The following is a 21,026-nucleotide window of genomic DNA, read 5'->3' as shown; positions in this document are numbered from 1 at the left end:
TTATTATTCTTGGTAATATTCAAGTAGAAATCTAATGAAAGCACAATTTGCAGCAACAAAAATAACGCAGAGCATGTCTGTTTTAGACTACTTTTGTAATCACACCACTAACACTCATCTGATTCCCCCCCTCCCGCCCCCAACCCCCGTCCCCAACCCCCGTCCCCAACCCCCGTCTCTTTCCATGGCTACTGCGCATGCTCCCAACTATCAGGTCATATGACAAGGAAAACGAAACTAAAGAAATGGACGGAGAAACAAAGGACAGCTGAGAGCAAGAGGCTCAATAGTATGTAGTTCCTTGTTTGTTGGACTTATTGCATAGTATTAAAGTCTCGATAAGCTACTCACAGCGTGAGTAGCTTATCGAGACTCGAGTTGTTCATATTGATAACACACGAGCTTATGTTTTGGGAATGTTCATATGATGACATTAATATAAAAATACTCTTTAGTATGTTTGTTTAACGGTTAGCTTACTGGCTGTACTTCCAGCTGATTGTGCGCATGTGCGTTGCGCTGATAAGCAGTGACCTATCTTGACGCGACAAGTTTATAATCTGCGTCTGAAAGTTTGAGTTTGCAGTAAGAGCTGTTAGGGGACTGGGACACAGACAAGTTAAAGTGAGGCAATCTGTACTTAGTCTGGGTAACATTTTTTTTTGTTTTTTTAAAGACGACGCGTCTCTGGTTTTAAGTATTTGTGCAGCCGGGTAAGCTAGCCGTGTTTGAAGATGAGGCTGAGTGGAGTGCTTGTGTGCGTGTTCCTGGTTTGGGTTGAGGGGTGTTGGGGTGACACACCGGCAAACTGCACCTATGAAGACCTGCTGGGAACATGGGTGTTCCAGGTGTCCAAAGGAGGACATGACAAGACAGTGAACTGCTCCGCTGAAGGTAAAGAAACACACCATCGCCAGAAAACGCTCACACAATGGGGGGGTCACATGAGGAGGAAATAAAAGTTAGCTTTTTGGAAATCATATGACAGTCTCATGATGAGACTTGTTTTAGTTCAAGATAGTTTCACCTTGTTTGAATTGCATTTTAAAACGTGCACAGTCGCACAAATAAAACATATTTTTATCTAATAAGAATTTGGCCTAATTTTTTATTATTATTTTTTGTTGTTGAGAATTGGTGAAGCCAATGAACGCAATCTAAAGGTCGGCTTTGTTCGGGGGATTTTCCGCCTTACATTGTGTTGTGTTCCTCTTCAGCTACAGGTGAGAAAACTGTGACTGTGACTCTGCAAAAACTGTCTGTGGCCACAGACGAGCTGGGGCACACCGGCTTCTTCACCATCATCTACAATCAAGGCTTTGAAGTGGTCATTAATGGGTACAAATGGTTCGCCTTCTTCAAGGTAAAAGATGGCTGCGCATAATTTGTGGATTTGAGTGATGATTTAAATTTCTTGCCATGGGAGGGCTGCACATGTAATTTCCCAGTTGGTTTTCCAGTCACCATTGAAGGCATCCTGTTGTTAAAGTATTTTATACACTTTTCTTTTCTTAAGTCAGGTCATAAAAGACTTGATGTGTCAAAGTTCGACTTGTCATTTAAAGCAGTGAGAACTGGTGTTCGCTGGAAATTAATTTCCACTCTGGGTTAACAGTTATCTATGTATCTAAGATTTCAGTGTGTCTCAGTTTCCTTTCCCTTTATCTAATATGATTTAATCTTTAAATTCTGTGGTATTTCAAAGCAGCAGTTTCACAGTTAATTTCTTGGTCATGTGTTTTTTTTTTTTTTTTTCCCTTCTTATCACTCACATGACACTGAAATGAGGGAAGTTTCATAGCCACAAGAGTTCAGCCAGCCCGCTAATGATTTATCCTTCTCTTGTTTAACTTCCCCATTATCTGGTGTTTGATTTCTTTTACTCAGTGTAATGAAATGAGAAGATTGTTTTGTTTTGTCTAACACTTTTAAAGGATCTTGTCATGTGGTTCCCTGAATAACTTGGTGAAACTGGCACATCTCACATGTAATTATCTGAGGTTAATTCAGCTGCTTTTGAAAATGATATGTCCGATTTGTTTATAAGATGTCAAGCTCTAATCTGCTGATCTCCCCACACTTTCAGTACAGTCAAGAAGGTTCTAAGGTGACCAGCTACTGTGACCAGACCCTACCAGGGTGGGTCCACGATGTCCTGGGACGTAACTGGGCCTGTTTTGTAGGAAAAAGGGTAAATCTGGCATCACCCCGAACAGATTACAAACCAGTCTTCAGCAGCAGGTACATAAGTTATGATGGCTATAACTCTTAGTGATGCCATATAAAATGTTTATGAAATGGAATGCTTTAAAAATCCTGTAATGAATTGTGTCAAGCTGAGATTTTGACATCTTTTTAATATTTCAAAGAGACTGGGACATACTCAACAAAATACTGCTCAGTAAGGCTGGAAAAGTCATGAAATCCTAAAAAAAAAAAAAAAAACACACACACACAGACTGAAGCTTCTCACAACCAATTTGTTTCTTCTGACACTAGAAGGTTAGAGAAGAATTTGGATATGTCATCGTATTTAGTGCATAATATTAAACTATTCAGAGGATTTCAAGTGGCCTTTGTATGCCAGAGATGTGGTTGAAAGCCAATACTGGACAGCCACGATCTTTGTCTCTCAGCAGTCACTGCTTTGAAAATCGACTCAACTCTGGAGTGTAAAATCACTTCCTAAAGCCGCTGTCACTAAAAACAGTTTGTCACCGCATTCACAAATACAAATTAAAACTCTACCACCCAAAGAAATCCAAATATAGACAGGATCCATAAATGCCCCTTCTTTCAGTGGGTACATGCTCTTTTAAGTTGGACTGAGGTGAACTGGGAAAATTTGAAATTCTTGTTGGAAATCATGGACGACGTGTCCTGCAGACTAAAGAAAAGATGGAGCATCTCTTTTTAGGACCTCCTTACCATACTGTCATGATATGGGGGTTCACTCATACATTTGGCAAACACTGCAAGTACCAACTGTTCAAACACTAATACACTTGAACAATATTCATAATTTTTGGAGCAGCCATCCAGTCATCTTTTCTTCAGTTTAAATGCCCCTCAATAAATCCAATTAGAAATTCAATTCAGTTTAGTGCAATTAAGTATATATTTAAAAAAACAAATTTTATTTTTCCATATTTTATTTGTTGTCTTTGTACTATTTTCAATTAAACTATAGTGCAATTTTTTTAATGTATTTTTTTTAACCAGTGTGTAGTTATAACAGTGAAAGTCACTAACTGGGGAACAGGCCAAACCTCTCCACACTTTCTCTTCTCAAACTGTCTTTTTCTCCCAACCAGGATCCTTATGATCGCGCGTCTTTGTACTTAGGAATAGTTATCTGTGGGTAACACCTTCTTTCAGTATGAAGCGAGAAACTTTACACCTACGGTGATGAATTAGACTTAAATAATCTTTTCTGCACTTATCACTGCCGTGCCTCCAGTGTCTGGAAATGGTTTTTGTTTTGAGAGTTCTATAACCACCCAAAGAAGTTTTTCTTTTACAATTAAGCAACTTGGCTAAAGCGGCATAAAAGAGCACATTTATTGACTGTATCTTAAAAAACCCAAATCATTTCACGTTCTGAATTAAGCATACATAATATTTGACTGAAATGATACTGAACAAGGACATCCCATACAGTATTTAAAAAAAAACAAACCCTCAGACACTCAATGAACACTTGTATTTATAAAACGTGGTCTAATTACACAGAAGTGTAACAAAATAAGCATACAAAAAATACGCAATGGAAAATTCCATCAGTAGAAATCATAAACTAGTTTCGTTTTCCTTTTTTAAAAATTTGGATCATTATTTAACAGTTAAGAACGTAGAGGCAGACAGAAAATGTTAAAAGAGGAACAGTGACTGGAGCAGGTGTCTGGTCTTTCCTTTAGCCATCCTGCTTCTGGTACCCCAGTAAAAGTAGATATTATTGAGCAGTACTATATAATTTTAATAAATTATCAGGTGTGCATTTTTAAAAAAAAAAAAGATTCTGTGTAACTTGGTATTATACTGTGATTTTACTCAGATCTGTTTTAGTCTGTTTCTTTCTCTGTTTGAGGCTTCCCAAAAAAAAAAAAGAAAAGAAAAATCAGCTGATGTACCTTTATTTACTCTCCAGGCTGCCACAGAAGCTCTACAAACACAACATGGACTTTATTGATGTGATCAACTCTGTTCAGAAATCTTGGAAGGCCGCACCCTATCCAGAGCATGAGATGTACACTTTACAGGAGCTGCACTACAGAGCAGGCGGGCCTGCCTCCCGTATCCCTGTGTGAGTATTTACTTACATTGTATACTGCGGAGCCTCTCAGTCATCATAGAATGGGACAATGGATGTACATATTTAAGTAAGATGTTCTTAATATTAAGAACTAGCCTATTGATTTGGTTGGGAAGTGCATAAAACTGTTTGTGTACATATTAGTGTTTTCTGCCCAGTTTTGTTAACTGCCACCAAAGTATGTCGTGTGCCTAATTCTAGCATTTTTTTTTTTTTTTTTTTTAAACAACAACAATCAGCAGATGTGTGACCTGAAATTACCTCTTTTTTTTTTCCTTTTTTTTTATTTTAGGCGTGCTCGCCCTGCACCTGTGAAAGCTGATGTAGCCAAGATGGCATCAGCTCTACCAGAGCACTGGGATTGGAGAAATGTTGACGGTGTTAATTTTGTTAGTCCTGTGAGAAACCAAGGTACACAATATTATAAAAAATGTAATACAAAGCCTCAGTCAGTATGATTCAGAAAAGCTAAAGGATTAGTTGTAGACAAAGCCATACCTTTCCATTTGACCAGCTGTCACTAAGCCAGACACTGAACAACTGCTCACCAGCTACTCTGCTCCCTCGTGGCAAGCCAGGGTGTGCTTTCTGCTCTCCTCCTGTGTTTCTGCACAGTCTAGTGTGTGAGTGGAGAGATTATGCATGCTTAGTACTTTAAGTGTCTGTGAGGACCTCTGTAGGATGGGGTATAAGAAACTGGAGAGGGTTGAAGTGTTTCAGTCGAAGCCCTCTCAGCCACTGTGCAGAGTTGCAGAGCTTCAGTTTTATAAGTCAGGTGGATTCTTAAGGTTCCATTTCAGTTCACAAAAATTGGTAGGCTAGAAAATAAATTGCTGTGAGTGGTCTGACAGAGGGTGCAATGCAAGTGCCCATACACTCAGTCAGAGCCCCCATTACTTTGAAATGCAGCATTTCAACAAACTGGTCTTTCTCGTACATATTCCCACAGGAGGGGAGTCTATTTTTTTTCTCCGTTTTTTTTCTCCTACATAACGTATGATATTCCTTTTTTAGAATTTATTGTATAAAAATATTTTGTGAAGTATGCACATGCCTAATTTACCTCTGGGAATTTACCAGACGTAGACAGAAGTTGATTTAAAAGTTGCATATAAATGTAAAAAGAGCCTTAATTCCATCTGTGGGTGCAGTTAATGGTCTTGTAGAGGAACATGGCTAATGTTCCTAACATCAGACTGTTCATGACTGCTTAAAACTATTGCACCTGCATCTCCCTTCCATGTCAACAGTGGGAGATGCAGGTGCATGTTATTTTAGCAAATTACTTAAATTTATTAAGTCCTGTGGAAAAAGCTGCAATTTTGTGTCCTTGGGGTCAAAACATGACAAATGTTTGTCATCACATGGAATCACATCACAAACTGGAGCAGCAGAAGATTTTTCCACTCCACTAGCAATTAATATGACACTTTATTAGTCGTAAGAAACACAAGGTCTTAAAAATTGTTCTCATCTGAGCCTCTGTGATAGAAGTGTTTTTATAAGAATTAGAATTAGGCTGCTTCTTATTATAATGCTATGCGGTATAAATCCACATGCTCATTTATAGCCTCAGAAATCACCAGAGTTGGCTTGGACAGTCAACAACAAAACAACCATTACAAGTTTTGCAGTGATGGGATTTATTGAGGTGCTGTTGGTTCATAATCGGGGGTTTTCTTAATGGAAATTCTGGATGTTCTGTTTCAGCATCGTGTGGCAGCTGCTACTCCTTTGCCACAATGGGAATGCTGGAAGCTCGTATTCGAATCCTCACTAACAACAGCGACACTCCCACCCTCAGCCCTCAACAAGTGGTCTCTTGCTCTGAATACTCTCAAGGTAAACTAACAGTAAATCTGTGCGTTTGCTGCTTTATTGCAAATTTAATTTATAATAAAATGGTTGGTGTCTGTCGCACATGATTTGGGCTGCAAGTTGAATATTTACATTATAGGGCAAAAGAATTGAAACTGATTGTACTGCTCAAGTATTTTTACACATTTACAAAGTGTGATCAAGAAGTTCTGGGAACGTATCTGTAAAAATATGTGAAGTCATAACAGGACTTGAAAAATGGAGAGGCCCAAAAGAAACTGATTGGTTAAATGTTAATCAAGTACAGGTTTTGTGTTTCCTGATGCACTTTTTTTCCTCCCTAATTGTTTTAAGGTTGTGATGGTGGGTTTCCATACCTGATTGGGAAGTACGCACAGGATTTTGGCATTGTGGAAGAGTCATGCTTTCCATATGTTGCCAAGAACACTCCTTGTGGTGTTCCTCAAAACTGCGGCCGCATTTACACAGCAGAATACGGCTATGTTGGCGGATTTTACGGTGGCTGCAGTGAGCCGGCCATGATGTTGGAGCTGGTCAAGAATGGACCTATGGGAGTCGCTTTCGAGGTACAACAGCTTCTTCCTATTTAACTGCTATACCTATACATGAATTATGTGTACTAAACAGCTGGGGGGGGGGGGTCTGTCAATGCCAGTTAAAATTTTCGCATAATCTAAAGAGAGCCCCAAGGACAAGATCAAAATTTAATATTTGCTATTCAGAGATCTGTCATTTTCTTGAGTTTCTTTCTTTTTTGGCAGTGGAAGAGGTGGCCTTTGGATCTGGGAATGTGGCTTATGTCAGCCATAAAACACTGAGGGGAAACCCTGTTTAGCATCTTCTCTTAAGGCCTTTAAATGTCGCACATTTTTCCACATTTTTTTTAAATTAGGTAGTTTTAAATCACCATATCGATGCTTTATGCCAGCCATGCTGTCTAAGCACAGGTTTAAATGATCCCTTTAACCCCAAATACAGGAAAGTCAGCAGACAGAGAGACAGGCAGAGCAACAACCTTGGCAATGAATTCATGATGTTTTATTCATGTCTTTATATTAAAATTGAACGTCTCTTCTTTATGGAGCATTTTTTGTACTGTAAAAATAAAAGGATCCCTATCTGTCCACAGGTCTATCCTGACTTCATGAACTATAAGGAGGGCATCTACCACCATACTGGCCTTGCAGACCCATTCAATCCCTTTGAGCTGACCAACCATGCCGTGTTGCTGGTAGGGTATGGCCGCTGCCAAAAGACTGGGCAGAAGTACTGGATTGTTAAGAACAGCTGGGGCACCGGATGGGGAGAGGATGGCTACTTCCGAATTCGCCGCGGAAATGATGAGTGTGCAATTGAGAGCATTGCAGTCGCAGCCAACCCTATTCCTAAGCTGTAGAAGCTGGAAATGTGGGATTGGATCTTGATTATGAGTCTCAGATTTGCAAATTGGATGTATTCCTTATGTAGCATGGCTGTTCTTGACATATGCTTAGGAGGTTGACAATTTAAAGCAAAATGTGTAACTTTTCACAAAGGAATTTAGTGAAATAGGTGGCACTTGGTCTACATAATTTAACAAGCAGAGCAAGAATTAAGATGAAACTTTATGGATTAGAGCTTTAATGGCAATCTTCCAAATATCTATGAAATGTGTTTAAAAGGGAAATCAGTCTGAAATCAGATTTTTTTTTTTATAAACTGTCACCTGTCAAATCAGGAAAATTTTATGCTTGTGTGAAGTTCTACAAATAATTCACATGCCATTTGTTTACAGCTCCTAAAATGTATTTTAATTGAAGGGAAACAGTAATGCTGCTGTCTAGATGCCAGTCCCCTATAGTTCCTTTTTTTTTTTTTTTTTTTTTTTTTTAAGCAGTCACTGATTTAAAGCTGTAACTGCCAGTAGGTATTTGGAATCAGATACCTACCACTGTGAATGAGTAGTAGATTTTACTTGTCACATTTAAAGGGGTTCTGCAGGTGTTTTTGTTTTGTTTTGTTTTGTTTTTAATTTTTTTATTTTGACTCAGGATTGCACTGAAAAGAGTTGGAATCTCTTGTCCTTTGCCTCATTGAAACCAAAACTGCCATGTTCTGTGTGTGATGATGTCTAAGAGTTCCCCAATGAGTTTTGAATCAGTCAATAAAGGGATGCAACTGATTCTTACTCCTTTTCCCATTCACTATTTTTTTAAATTTGAAATAAAAGTTTTATTTCTGTGTCTGTGTGTGTATAAGAAGTAAAGCAATTATGGCCTAACCCATTTGGTCACAATACAGGAATTTTGGTAGGAAAAAACTCATCCTCTGCCTACATGATCTTTTTAGTCAGAAAATGAAGATTACAGTACAATATAAAACCAGAGAGAGTGATTACACAGTGACTGAAGGGGATAAATGATTTAAATTTGTGTATTTATTTGGCCTTCAGAACTTTGTGGCACAGTTTCAATAAGGTGCTGGAAACATTCCTCAGAGCTTTTGGTCCTTAATGACACGAGAGCATCACACACTTAAAGCTGATTTATGGGCTGCACATCCATAATGTGAATCTCCTGTTCCACCACATCCCAAAGGGGCTCTATTGCAGAGATCTGGTGACTGTGGAGGCCATGTGAGTACAGTGAACTCATCATGTTCAGGAAACCAGTTTGAAATGATTTGAGCTTTGTGACATGTTTCATTATCCTGCTGTAAGCAACCATCAGTAAATGGATACATTGTGGTCATAAAAGGATGGGCATAGTCAGCAACAATACTCAGGTCGGCTGTGATGCTTAAATGATGCTGAGTTGATACTAAGGGCCCCAAAGTGTGACTAGGAAATATCCCCCACACCATTACACCAGCAGCAGTCTGAGCCACTGACACAAGGCAGGATGGATCCATGTTTTCATGTTGTTTGGGACAAATTTGGACCTTACTATTTGAATGTCAGAGCAGAAATCTAGACTCATCAGACCAGGGAATGTTTGTTTTTTGTTTTTTCCAATCTTCTATTGTCCAAGTTTAATGTGAATCGTATCCTCAGTTTCCTGTTCTTAGCTGACATGAGTGACACCCGGTGTGGGCTGTCTTTTGCTGCTGGAGCCCATCTGCTTCAAGGTTCACTGTGTCGTACATTCAGACATACGCCTCTGCAATGCTTTGGTCGTAACAAGTGGTTAAATAAGCTACTTTTCCCTTCCTATCAGATTGAAACAATTTGGTCATTCTCCTCTGACCTCTGGCATTAACAAGGTATTTTCATCCCAGAGAACTACCACTCACTGGATATTTTCTGTTTTTCTATGCCTTTCTGTGTGTATGCTGTACTTCTGTGTTACCTTGACCAGCTACAAAGCTCTAAATGTTACCTGTTTTGATGTTTTGGTAATAAAATTGAATTTATTAGCCTACATAATGTAGATGAGTGGCAGGTGGGTTACTGTTCTGGTGTGTCTTGATACTTTTCGTAAAGTAGGTTAGAGTAGGCTGACTACTTTTATATAAGTCATTTGAAGCTCTTGTTCTGTACTGTAGACTTTCTAATGCTACTTAAACATCTTTCATTACTGTTGACACAGCAGCACAATATAGCAAATATAATAAAAGATATGCTGCCTCTCCAGGTTGGAGGAGTTTCAGACATCCCGGGTATTTGCCAAAAAATGATTTAAACTGTTGTAAATGACTTGCTGGACTATAATCTGTCAAACACGCCTCTCATGAATGATATCAAGTCATTTTGAGGCAGAAAGAAAATTCCTGTCACAATGTAGAAACTGCAATGAGTTTTTGGCAAAGTGACTTTTAACATTCTAACATTAAAAATGTCTTTTTCCAAGACAGATGTGGCCAAGAGGGAAGCCGAAATTGCAACAAATACGACATCAAAGTTCTATAAAGATATTTTAAGTGGCCAAAAATGTCTGGATTGATAATAGGTACATAACGCCGTCATAAAGATACTTGCAAAATAGGTCATTTCTTTATTTTATATATAACCCCGTCATAATTCCTATTGACTACAACCTTTTTGCCAAAAATAAAGATATTACATATTTAAAAAACAACAGAAACATCGGAAATCACCTTTTGGCACAACACCCGCACTCCTTGGCAGCTGCCCATCCTGAGTCACAAGGTGCAGACGTCTCTGCTCCGCTTCCCTCTGTGGGCCAGGGCGTACCTCACCACCCCTTCTCATTCCCAGCTTTCCTCAGCTCTCTCTGCGCTGTCCTGTGCGTCTCCTTCTATCATCCCAGGTCTTCCCCATACGGTGGATTCATGCTCAGCTCTCGCCCTCCTCGGTCGCCATGCAGAACAACCACCATAAGGAGCATCTCTATAAGATTCTTGTGATAGGTGATCTCGGGGTTGGCAAGACCAGTATCATAAAACGGTATGTCCATCACAACTTTAGCCCCAACTACCGAGCCACCATCGGCGTGGACTTCGCACTCAAAGTGCTCAACTGGGACCAGGAGACCGTGCGCCTCCAGCTGTGGGACATTGCAGGTAAACCTACTTTTACTCACTACTCACATGAAATAACAGGAGGTCAGACAGATACATAACACTGCGGCAAATGTAAGAAACTTATAATTAGCTTCGCAAGGACATTTCTGTTTTGTCTAAAAGTATTTCGAAACGAATGCAGAACTATGCAGGTACCCATATACCTATAAAATACTCGTCTTTTTTGTTCCCCATCGTATGCAAAGCGATTAAAAACAGACTGTTATCAATTTATATTTCTTATTAAGCTAAAAGCAGAAAACATGTTGGACATGGTTAATAAAGTAAAATTACCTTGAGGCTACATTTGATGGATTATTAATGCAAGTGGCAAGCTATAATCATAAAGAAAATTGTATTTACAGTTATTTTGTCTTTTTCTTCTTTATTAAACGCCTCACAATCACACAATGATTGCTGTTGTTAAGGCCAGTTTCTCCTCCTCAGTAAGTGCTATGCCAAAGCTTTCCAAACAATTAATGAAATACTTGTCAAAGCTTGGCTGCTGGAAATGAAACTACATACTTTGTAATTTCAGGAAAATGTGTGAGCTGTCTGATTATAGACTTTCAAAATATTGTCTATTTTAGATAAAAAATATAGCTTAACAGTACAAAAAAAAAGCACACCCATCCAAAACAAACGATCATTTCTACAGTTCACCCTTGTTATTTAACCATTTTTTTTTTTATAAAGGGCAGATAGAAACTGATCCAGTCCTAACATTCTTCATGAGTACCAGCTGACTTTAAATTACTGCCTTGGTTATTCACTCGTGCAATCACATGTTAAAAAGGTTAAATTCATACATAAGATGAGCCTTTGCTCCATGTGACCTTAATGAAGGATCATCATGATGCCCCATGATAAAACGGGGGTCGTCATGGCTACTGTTTTCCTCTTTAAGAAGTCTTATGCAAAATCTATTGCATCAGCTGGTCTGTTGAGCCAGAAAATTAATAATCTTATCTAATTTGGAGCTCAGACAGGAGCTCAGGTTCCAGCTGATGACATAATAAAAGCATGTTTATTATATCACAGTTATAATTTGATGTCATGCGGTCAGCAATGCGGAGTTTTTCTGCTCTAAAACTGGCTGTATTACACACACACACGCACACACACGCACACACGCGGCATGTACATTTAAATTTGATCATTGTTTATGTTGTGTACTCCCCTCTTATCTGCTTTACTGTTCTGTTTCCTGAGTAGCATCTCAAGTATCACACTTTTTTACTGTTATACTTTGTACATGAATATTATATATATAAGTTGTATACTGTAAGTTGTCTATATGTAATGGGATGTTATGACAGAGATAAGGAAAGTAATGTTTTATTTGCTTTAAAAAAAAATCTATTATAATGAAAAAGTCAAATATCTTTAATTGATAGTGTATAGTTTTTGAATTGCCTTTAGTGATGACATAATTCCGAAATAATACAAGCTTTTGATGGGGATGCTGTGTGGTGAAGATGACAAAAAGGCTACAACAGCCTCATGTCACATGAGTGTCTGCTGAGGTTTAGAAGAATCCTCAGACCTGCTGCTCTCTACCCTTCTGTGCGCTCTCTCCAGTAAGCACAAGTCATGTGTCTCAGACTCATGTGAGGGAGATTTGAGGCCCAAGCTCCTGTACACAGAAAGCTTTTATATGAACCCAAGAAGGTTTCCCTCAGAGAAAACTGCTGCAGGTCTTGCACTGTACTCATTTTACATCTTACACTCACCTGGAAGTTATGACAGCCTTCAAGATGTAAGGCTATCTCACGTAAATACATGTCTTACAAACCTTGCCGTGAAATATTTATGACTGTGTATAACTTTTATAATCACCTAAGAAAGAAGAAAAAAAGTCTCCTGCTGTGTATTTTTACTTCACCCGGGTCTGCTACAGGATTTGGTAATGAACTACAGTTTTCTCATGCAACAGAGGTAATAAATCACTTGCTGTTCTGCTCATTTACCAAGATAAACAACTTCAACCTTTCTATTTTTGCCTCCCATTTTTCTATGCCTTGCTGTCAGAGTAGCAGAACTAACTTCACAAGCCTAGACCGTGCACACGTGGTCACAGAAGTTACAAAGCTTTAAGTTACTTTTTGTTTCGGCTTGATATACTTTTCAGTCTTTTGAAGTTGCTTGAATTATGTTGAACTGCAGAGTTGCAGTACTGCTCTCTTCATGTGAGCCTAAAAAGCTCCTCAGTAGTGTATATTTTAAACATTGATGTTCAACATTACAAAAGATCGATTTGATAATGTTTGTGAAACAATGAAAACACTGGAATCAAAATATGGTTATAGTTTCATCTTTTAGTCTAATTTGATTAAACTACAGCCACACAAAAATGTGAGTAATAATGTTCAAAGATGCCTGATCTGATCTGTTGTAGAGAGATGCTTAAGTTCTGTAGTGGGGCTTCAAACGTCCTCTATACTTGCCCAGAAGCACCATGTTTGAGAAGGATAGGGGCATAATTTTCTGCTTGACATACTCCAGCGAGTGACCTGTTTCAGCAAGCATCTGCCCCTCGATAAGTCCTTAAGTCCTCAGCCTCCCACCTGTGCTGCATCTGACCTTGTGCTCTGATGCATCTGTTCAAATAAAGAAACACTGCTGTGGGACTCAAAACCCTTTTTCTCTACATCTTCCCTTGGACACCATGCCAGCTGATGAGTAGCTCAGTTTTTGGTTAGAATGTAGAAGTGTCTTGCCTGTAAGCTGATTTTATTCTGCAGCTGTGCAGCTGAATCTGATAGCCATCTATCAGAAATTATGGATGGGAAAATCTGTGTGGATATGACATTCCAACAGGGCCTATCAAATTCATTTAACCCTCAGGAACTGTTTTGCAGACAGTCTCCAAAGACACGGGTTTCCTCCTCCCATCCTGCCTCTCTTCTGTCTGTTCCGGCTTGTCTTGTAATGGTAAAAAAAAGTGTGTATGGAGTGTTGGATGCAGGAGAAATATGTGGAGAACGCATGCATAAAAGCACCCAAAGGCAGGAGTGTGATACATTTTCTTTTTGCTGATAAGGTGACACCTTTGATAGGCCATTGGGAAACTGGCCTATCAAAGATGAATTTTGTGATGTGCATTAAAGGTTTGCCCACCTTCACAGTGGTACCAAGCACTAATCTTAATATTCGGTTGTGTGCGTGTGTCACCTTGTTTGCATGCCTTTCAGGTCAGGAGAGGTTTGGCAACATGACCCGCGTGTATTACCGTGAAGCCATGGGCGCTTTCATCGTGTTCGATGTCACACGGCCTGCCTCCTTTGACGCTGTCACAAAGTGGAAGGAGGATTTGGATTCCAAACTGACACTTGCCAATGGGAAGCATGTAGCCACTGTGCTTCTGGCCAATAAATGTGACCAGGGTCGGGATGTACTGACCAATAATGGAATAAAGATGGAGCAGTTCTGCCAGGAGAACGGCTTTGTGGGATGGTTTGAGACTTCTGCTAAGGTGAGAAAGATGAAACACAGACACACACACACACACACATCTATAGTACGCACACACAGTGTTACAACTTCAAGGAAACAAAAAGCAGCCTTCAATGGAGCTCTGAGGTTCAATCGCCTGGTTCAGCAGGCATGTCCTGTCTGTTCAGATGTCCTTGGGAAGCAGCTGACTCCTTGACTCTATCAGACCCAGCACCTGATTACCCTGTGGAGATGCCACCACAGAGGCACATTCAGGATGTGAAGAAATCTTTTAAAAGTGCTGAGTTTAACAGTCCCAGTCTGTGCAGTATTTGCATATCAATAAAGCCTCCATCACAGAGCCCTGCTGCTTTAGCACAAGAGTCTCACAGTCGACATTCCTTCTGTGTTATTCCAGGTCAGCTGCACTTGCATCAGGTGCTCTTTTATCCAGACAGGATGTACATGAGCGTTGAGGGAATATACTTGCACGCTGTTTTCCACTGAATGCACAAATGGTAAATGCTTATTCTTTAGCTTGCAGAGACTTGGATGTCATTTAGAAAATCATATTTTGATCCAGAATTTAACTTTCATTATTATTTTAAATTTTGTACTTTGTTATGTTCAGTCTGTAACAGATTTTAAACTGGCACATTAGTTCTACAACATAGCAATAATGTATAAATATGAACAAAAGAAATAATATATTAAAATAAGCACAAATAAGAAATAAAGGACAGTGCAAATACAGTGAAAGAACGTTTTGATTCAAGACTCACTAATGAAAACAGGAAATGAAAAATGTGGTGGGTGTATTGCGATTGTGAAGTGAGCCACACACAATGACACAGTAACACTCAGCACACTCCAGACCTGATTATGGCCACTAGGAATCTCACAGCTGGGTGGTAAAAGAAGAAAATAGACTGAGGTGTGTACACACACACACACACACACACACACACACAAAGAGCATAGCCATATACAACACTGAAAGTGCAAATAAAGCTTGACAAAAACACTCAGTGACTTAACCGTATACAAAATCTGTTCTCACTTTTTTAAATAAATATTTGCACAAAGCTGTGAGGTCCACAGCTGCCACAGGCCAAAAATAGATAACAGTGTCCTCACCAAGGCATTACATTCCTCTCTAGTTTTACTTGTTGTAGAAATTGTAAATGTTTTTAACTTTTAATGGCATTCATATTGTTAAAGTTCACAAAGTGTTCATCGTGCAAAATACAATTTGTTAACAATTTTTTAAATGTAAACAAAGGCCAACAAACCAGTTAATGAAGGTAAATAGAAATAATGATAATGTCTACATCACACTGAAAGTACCTTTAGGGGAAGAATGGTTTAAAAAAAAAAAAAAAAACATAAATTGAGTAAATTGAGTATTAATCTCCTCGACAGCCAGGCAGCCAACCAGACAGAAATGAAAAACAGTCATATTTTTGTTTTTGATTAAATCACCATTTTTGTTAGCAGCAACACAACCGTTTTGCAGCCAATTTCATCGTGTTTTTGTAACTAACCCTAAATATAAATACCCTGCTCAAAAAAAAATTAAAGAAACACTTTGAAAACACATCAGATCTCAATGGGGAAATAAAGCATGCTGGATATCAATACTGATATGTGCTAATTATTGTGTTAGGAATAAATGTTCCTGTGAACCTGCTGTCATCTGTGAAAAGCACAGGGTGCCAGTGGTGCATCTGCCAATTCTGGTATTCTATGGAAAATGCCATAGAATACCAGAATTGGTATTGGTAACGTGCTGGCAGTGTGGGGCAATGAGCACAGGATCCACTAGAGTACATTGAGTCCACAGGCCACCCTCATGAAGTCGGTTTCTGATTGGTTGGTCAGAGACCTTCACACCAGTGGCCTGCTGGAGGTCATTCAGAAGGGCTCTGACAGTCCTTATCTTGCTCCTCCTTGCACAAAGGAGTAGATACCAGTCCTGCTGATGGGTTAATTACCTTCTACAGCCCTGTCCAGCTCTCCTAGAGTAACTGTGTGTCTTCTGGAATCTCCTCCATGCTGTTGAGACTGTGGTTGGAGATACAAACCTTTTTGCGGACGTGTTGATGTGCCATCCTGGAAGAGATGGACTATCTGTGCCACCTCTATTAGGTCCAGGTATCGCCTCATGCTACCAGTAGTGACACTGACCCTAGCCAAATGCAAAATTAGTAAAACAAATTGTCAGAAAAGACGAGGTGAGAAAAAATGTCAGTGGCCTCCACCTGTAAAACCATTCCTGTTTTGGGAGTTGTCTTATTGTTGCCCCTCTAGTGCACCTGTTGTTAATTTCATTAACACCAAAGCAGCTGAAACTGATTAACAACCCTCTCTGCTACTTAACTGACCGGATCAACATCCCAGAAGTTTAACTGACTTGATGCTGTACTCGGATTAAAAAGTGTTCCTTTAATTTTTTTGAGCAGTGTGGAGTTTAATGCTTCAAATGCCATTTGGACAAGAATATATTATATCAAGGTGATAGCTGACTAACCTCCAAGAAAAATTATTCCTGAGTTTTTAATCTTGAATAACTCTGCAGGGGGAAAGAAGTGAAGCTGGCATATGATAGAGAGTATATTTCATTTGAAGAGCACACTGCTAGATCATATGAATATTAAAATATAAAGCATACCGACTGCTGCTGCAGCAGACGTTACAGGTTAGAAAAGTGATTGTGTGTGCATCTTTCTCATCATAAGTGATACTAAATCTCTTTTTCATGCTCTGCACAATATGAATGTTTGACTTATGAGTTGTATTTTGGTAGTTGGAGGAGCTCCGTAGATGATCAGTTTTCTTAGATGCTCATTTAGCTCTGTAATAACGAGGGATCCCAATTCCTATATGAAGAAACCTTTTGGTACGCCATCATCTTTGTTTTATGTTTCAAGCTAAAGTAAGATTTCTGCCAAACAAACGTTGATAACGGCATCATAAAATGCACATTATTTAAATTTGTATTGAAAGATCAGAGCAGGGTGAGAGACATTTCTGGAAGTTATTTCTGTTTTTATTAGATACCTCATTTGACTAAGATGACATTTTCTTTCTGAGCTACTTCCGTATCCATCAATGAAAGACACATATTTTGTCATCACTGAATCCATTTGGATTTTTTTTTTAATTCTTTGTGAGATGAAAATAACTAAAGAAAGAATCTAATGTTGAGAATTTATATAAATTAGGTTTCAGGTCTGTATATTGCAGGTCTTTCTTGCCTAAGTAAATGCACCATTGCTACTGTACAAATATATATTGTACAATTTTTTTTGTTTTAGTGTAATCTTATTAGGTTTAGCTCTGGGTGCTTCCATCCCCTGTTTTATGTGTAAAAGTGAGATGCATTGTCATCTCTCACCACTGGCAACCACTGAGAATAAATCCTGCTGACTGTTTTGTTGTGTTTCTTCCACCTATTCAGTTTAGTGATGGTCCATTTGATTCACTCAATTGCTTCCACAGGTTTTTCTTCCTGCAGGTATTTTTCTGTCTTGTTCAGTACCTTAGAACACTGACTGATCTGCTTTGTTTTTCTACCTTTTCATATTCTGTACCCTCCTTCATCATCGTTCCCTTTTTTCTCTCTGTTTTCAGGAAAACATAAACATCGATGAAGCAGCCAACTGCTTGGTGAAGCACATCATTGCCAGTGAGAAAGACATGCTCCAGTCGGAAGTCCCCGACACCATCACGCCTCAATTAGAAACGGACAAAGGCGGGACATGCTCCTCTTGCTTCAGATCCCAGTAGGACCCGAGAGTCGGACTCTCATTACACACAGTGTTCAAGTTTGTGTGCGAGCAAGAGACCAAGGAAAAACTCCTTTGGCTGTTTTCAAGGAAGACGGTGTGGGTGCCAACTCCTTTCCAGTCTTTAAGCTTGGGTGAGGTGGGGTGGGTGTGGGTGTGAGTGTTGAGTGGATGACAGAGAGGCAGCTGGCTCAGAAAATGGATGGATTTGAGCAGAAAGAGAGATGGGTGCAGCTGTGTGCGTTTGTCAGAGGCAAGGTCACCCTCTGAGTGACTTTAGGCCCTGACACTGCCACTTTGGTTACCATGGAGACGCAGTTAATGAACACATGCACAGAAAGGCTGCAGCAAATCACAGTATATCTGTACTAGAGGTGTGTGGAGGTAATCAGTTTATAGAAGCCACAGTTAGCTGCTTCTCGTTCTCTCTTCTCTCTTCTTTTCCTCCACTTTCCTTTTTTTCCTCTGCTTGTTTTTGATCCCTAACCCGTACCTAACAACACTTTTTCATGCTTTTCTCACAAGCAAGCAAAAAGCAAGTTAAGATTTTTTTTTCCCCCGCTGACTCTCCCAGGAGATCCCTTCTCAGTGATAACAAGACCACAGCCACATTGTAAGGCTTCTTCAAATGCGGCTTCATTTATTTTTAAGTCTTCCTGTTCATCCACTCGCTCCAATAAAATATTGCAAAGCGGATTATTGCAATTAAAGTGCCTTTTCTAACACGACATTTTATTTAATATTTGCAGTAGATATATTCACTATATATTATTTATAAGTGCCCTTAATAGTGCACATTTCTCTTTCCGTTCATCACTAATTAAGAATTGAACTCGTTTCCAATTTCAATGCTTTCAAAAATAATACTGAATGTTGTATCCATTAATTTTATCCAGTGGTTTTATGTTCAATTTCTATCCCACTGTGATTTTTTTGTAATATTTGTAATTATGGGATGAATGCAAATATGTATACAATTATGTACATATTACATAGCGCAAACTAAGACAGATTATACAGTAGAACCAAAGATGTATTCAGTTTTCAAAATGTTCATGTGAATAAACCATGGCTTTACTGACTGACTGGATGTTTGCCATTTGCCTGTAATATGAGTTATGTTATTATATCACTAAAAAGTCTATGTACGTCTACACACACCCACACAGGCTGTTTTAAGATCCACTCTATGCACTATGATAAAGGTATAAATCATTGCACCCTAACAACTGCAGTAAAGGATTGTGAGGGAGATGCCAGTTAAGAAGTTTGCTCATGCACGCAGTCCTGAGAGAAGACGAAGACAAAACAGCCTATTTTAAATTAGCCTTTAAATGAATATTGTTTAAAATGTGCAGTCATGAAATTTATGTGATTTTAGTTGTGAGGGAGAAACGCTGCTGTGGACTCTTGTTGGCAAAACAAGATGCTGGAGCTGTGTCTAAGCAGCACATCTGACAAAACATTGCTGTCAGCGTGCAGCAGTGTATTGCTGACTGAAGACATTCGCATAGCCACATGAAGTCAGCCAGCCAGTGTCCTCTGGTATGATGTGAAAAAGGGTAAATATTTGCTGTGCCACAAGCAGAATCAGCCATCAGCGTGGTGATGCTTGTCTGGTGAACACTGAAGCTCTCCCAGCCTTACTTCCCCAAGACTTTATCCTTCTTAAAATGGAATACAAAAAAAAAAAAAAATCATATAAGAAGAGAATTAGGTGAGCAAAGTAAATAAAGGAACTTGGCCTAGATCAGGAGGACATCAAAGGCAAAGCTATCTGATATGGCAGAACACTACCTGAATGTAGTCACTCAGAGGCCTTCTTTTTTTCTTTGTATTTATTCTTTAAAATGGTAGATACTGCAGTGACTGACCACAATTATCTGAGAAATTCAGAGTATCTGGTATCAGAGCACACTGTAGCAGATCACCACACTGTACATTATTCTACTGGAATCTGTCCCAGCTGAACTGGGCGAGAAGTGAGTCATATCATGTCACCAATCCATCACAGACAAGGTAATTCAGATAAAAATCTTCTGAATTTCAATATAACAACATCGCAGCATAACAGACATGTTGACGAGTAACTTCAGTATTTAAGTAATGATACTAATTTGTGAAGTGCTTTAATTAGACTGCATTTGTTCACCTTCGAGTGACATCCTGGAGAAGATGACATAGAAAATTGTTGGATGTGGCACAACCAGACCTGTTCTCTGTGTGTGATTCAGTTCTTTTCATTTGAGCAGTTTTATGCATTATGCAGTGAGCTCAACTAACAGTCTAGTTGCTGTTATCATGAAGAAAGACAACACGGGCGGACTAAAGAACAGACTCCTGCTTGCTTTAAAGCCTTGCTCAAAAGCATCTTTTTAAACTTTCACAGATAAAACAGAACAGTTTTATAACCAACAACTAATCAGTTTCTATGCTCTTTGAAGAGCTGGTTAATTAAAGCTGGATGCTGTGAGTTGTTCCCTTGTACAGTCATATTGCACAACAAGCTGAACTATCTGAAAATTTTGCACAAAGTCAGCAGCATAGCATTTTAAAGTCACAAGTTTAGGTAATCACAATTGAACCTCATCTCATAACTACACTTTCATTTGTATTTTTCATGCTCTGTCCTTTTAACAGGAGATCACAGACATTCCTCTTGGAGCGGGGATTTTCTCACCATTTATGTAACACCCTCTTATATGCTGGAAATCTGATTTCACAATGAAAAGTTCAAACTGGAGTATAATAGTTTATGTTTGTTAATTTTGTGCTGCCTCTGACCCATCGTGTGACTGCAGCCATGCTACAAACACACAAGGCTCCAGCATCTTCTTTATGAGCACATTTTATACTAACCTAAACGCCTCTGTTTGTGTGTGTACAGAGAGGTTTAGGCTAGTATAAAATGTACAGTTCCCTTAAATATAAACTGATGTCTGGTACCATTGATGTAACCTAATGTTGACCATGAACGCCAAAGCCTGCTCTGCATCAGTCCAACATTACCATAAACTCCACTGCAGTACTTGGAGTCATGTTTAACCAGGATATGTCCTTCAGTGCACATATTAAACAAATATGTAGGACTGCTTCTTTGCATTTATGCAATATTTCTAAAATTAGAAACATCCTTTCTCAGAGTGATGCTG

At 39.1% G+C, this 21,026-nt stretch overlaps 2 protein-coding genes across 3 annotated transcripts; both read left to right on the top strand.

Annotated features, from left to right (window-relative positions):
- Nucleotides 1-227: 227 nt before the first annotated feature.
- ctsc (cathepsin C) lies at nt 228-8,318 on the top strand. The gene is made up of 9 exons (XM_030744516.1): nt 228-289; nt 677-894; nt 1,218-1,363; nt 2,087-2,241; nt 4,148-4,303; nt 4,605-4,723; nt 6,023-6,154; nt 6,485-6,717; nt 7,281-8,318. The coding sequence occupies exons 2-9, from the start codon at nt 735-737 to the stop codon at nt 7,545-7,547; spliced, it is 1,368 nt and encodes a 455-aa protein (XP_030600376.1). The 5' UTR covers nt 228-289; nt 677-734; the 3' UTR covers nt 7,548-8,318.
- Nucleotides 8,319-10,347: 2,029 nt separating this feature from the next.
- rab38a (RAB38a, member RAS oncogene family) lies at nt 10,348-18,887 on the top strand. Of its 2 annotated transcripts, XM_030744661.1 has the most exons (4): nt 10,348-10,651; nt 13,846-14,126; nt 17,720-17,743; nt 17,980-18,887. In XM_030744661.1, exons 1-4 carry the CDS (start codon nt 10,450-10,452, stop codon nt 18,010-18,012), a joined length of 540 nt encoding a protein of 179 aa, XP_030600521.1. In that variant the 5' UTR covers nt 10,348-10,449; the 3' UTR covers nt 18,013-18,887. The 2 variants fall into 2 exon arrangements, with proteins under 2 accessions (XP_030600521.1, XP_030600520.1); XM_030744660.1 differs by having other exon boundaries at nt 17,720-18,887.
- The last annotated feature ends 2,139 nt before the right edge of the window (nt 18,888-21,026 follow it).

Source organism: Archocentrus centrarchus, chromosome 13 (assembly GCF_007364275.1).
Source record: "Archocentrus centrarchus isolate MPI-CPG fArcCen1 chromosome 13, fArcCen1, whole genome shotgun sequence".
NCBI classification, from domain to species: Eukaryota; Metazoa; Chordata; class Actinopteri; order Cichliformes; family Cichlidae; genus Archocentrus; species Archocentrus centrarchus.
This window is presented reverse-complemented; position numbering and strand designations above follow the sequence as displayed.

Bases quoted from the DNA above. Each gene is read 5' to 3' on its own strand.
- ctsc (XM_030744516.1), top strand. From the start codon at position 735: ATGAGGCTGAGTGGAGTGCTTGTGTGCGTGTTCCTGGTTTGGGTTGAG. The intron at 1,364-2,086 runs GTAAAAGATGGC...CCACACTTTCAG, and splicing joins AATGGTTCGCCTTCTTCAAG to TACAGTCAAGAAGGTTCTAA. The intron at 4,304-4,604 runs GTGAGTATTTAC...TTTTTATTTTAG, and splicing joins CCTGCCTCCCGTATCCCTGT to GCGTGCTCGCCCTGCACCTG.
- rab38a (XM_030744660.1), top strand. From the start codon at position 10,450: ATGCAGAACAACCACCATAAGGAGCATCTCTATAAGATTCTTGTGATA. The intron at 10,652-13,845 runs GTAAACCTACTT...CATGCCTTTCAG, and splicing joins CCAGCTGTGGGACATTGCAG to GTCAGGAGAGGTTTGGCAAC. The intron at 14,127-17,719 runs GTGAGAAAGATG...CTCTGTTTTCAG, and splicing joins GGTTTGAGACTTCTGCTAAG to GAAAACATAAACATCGATGA.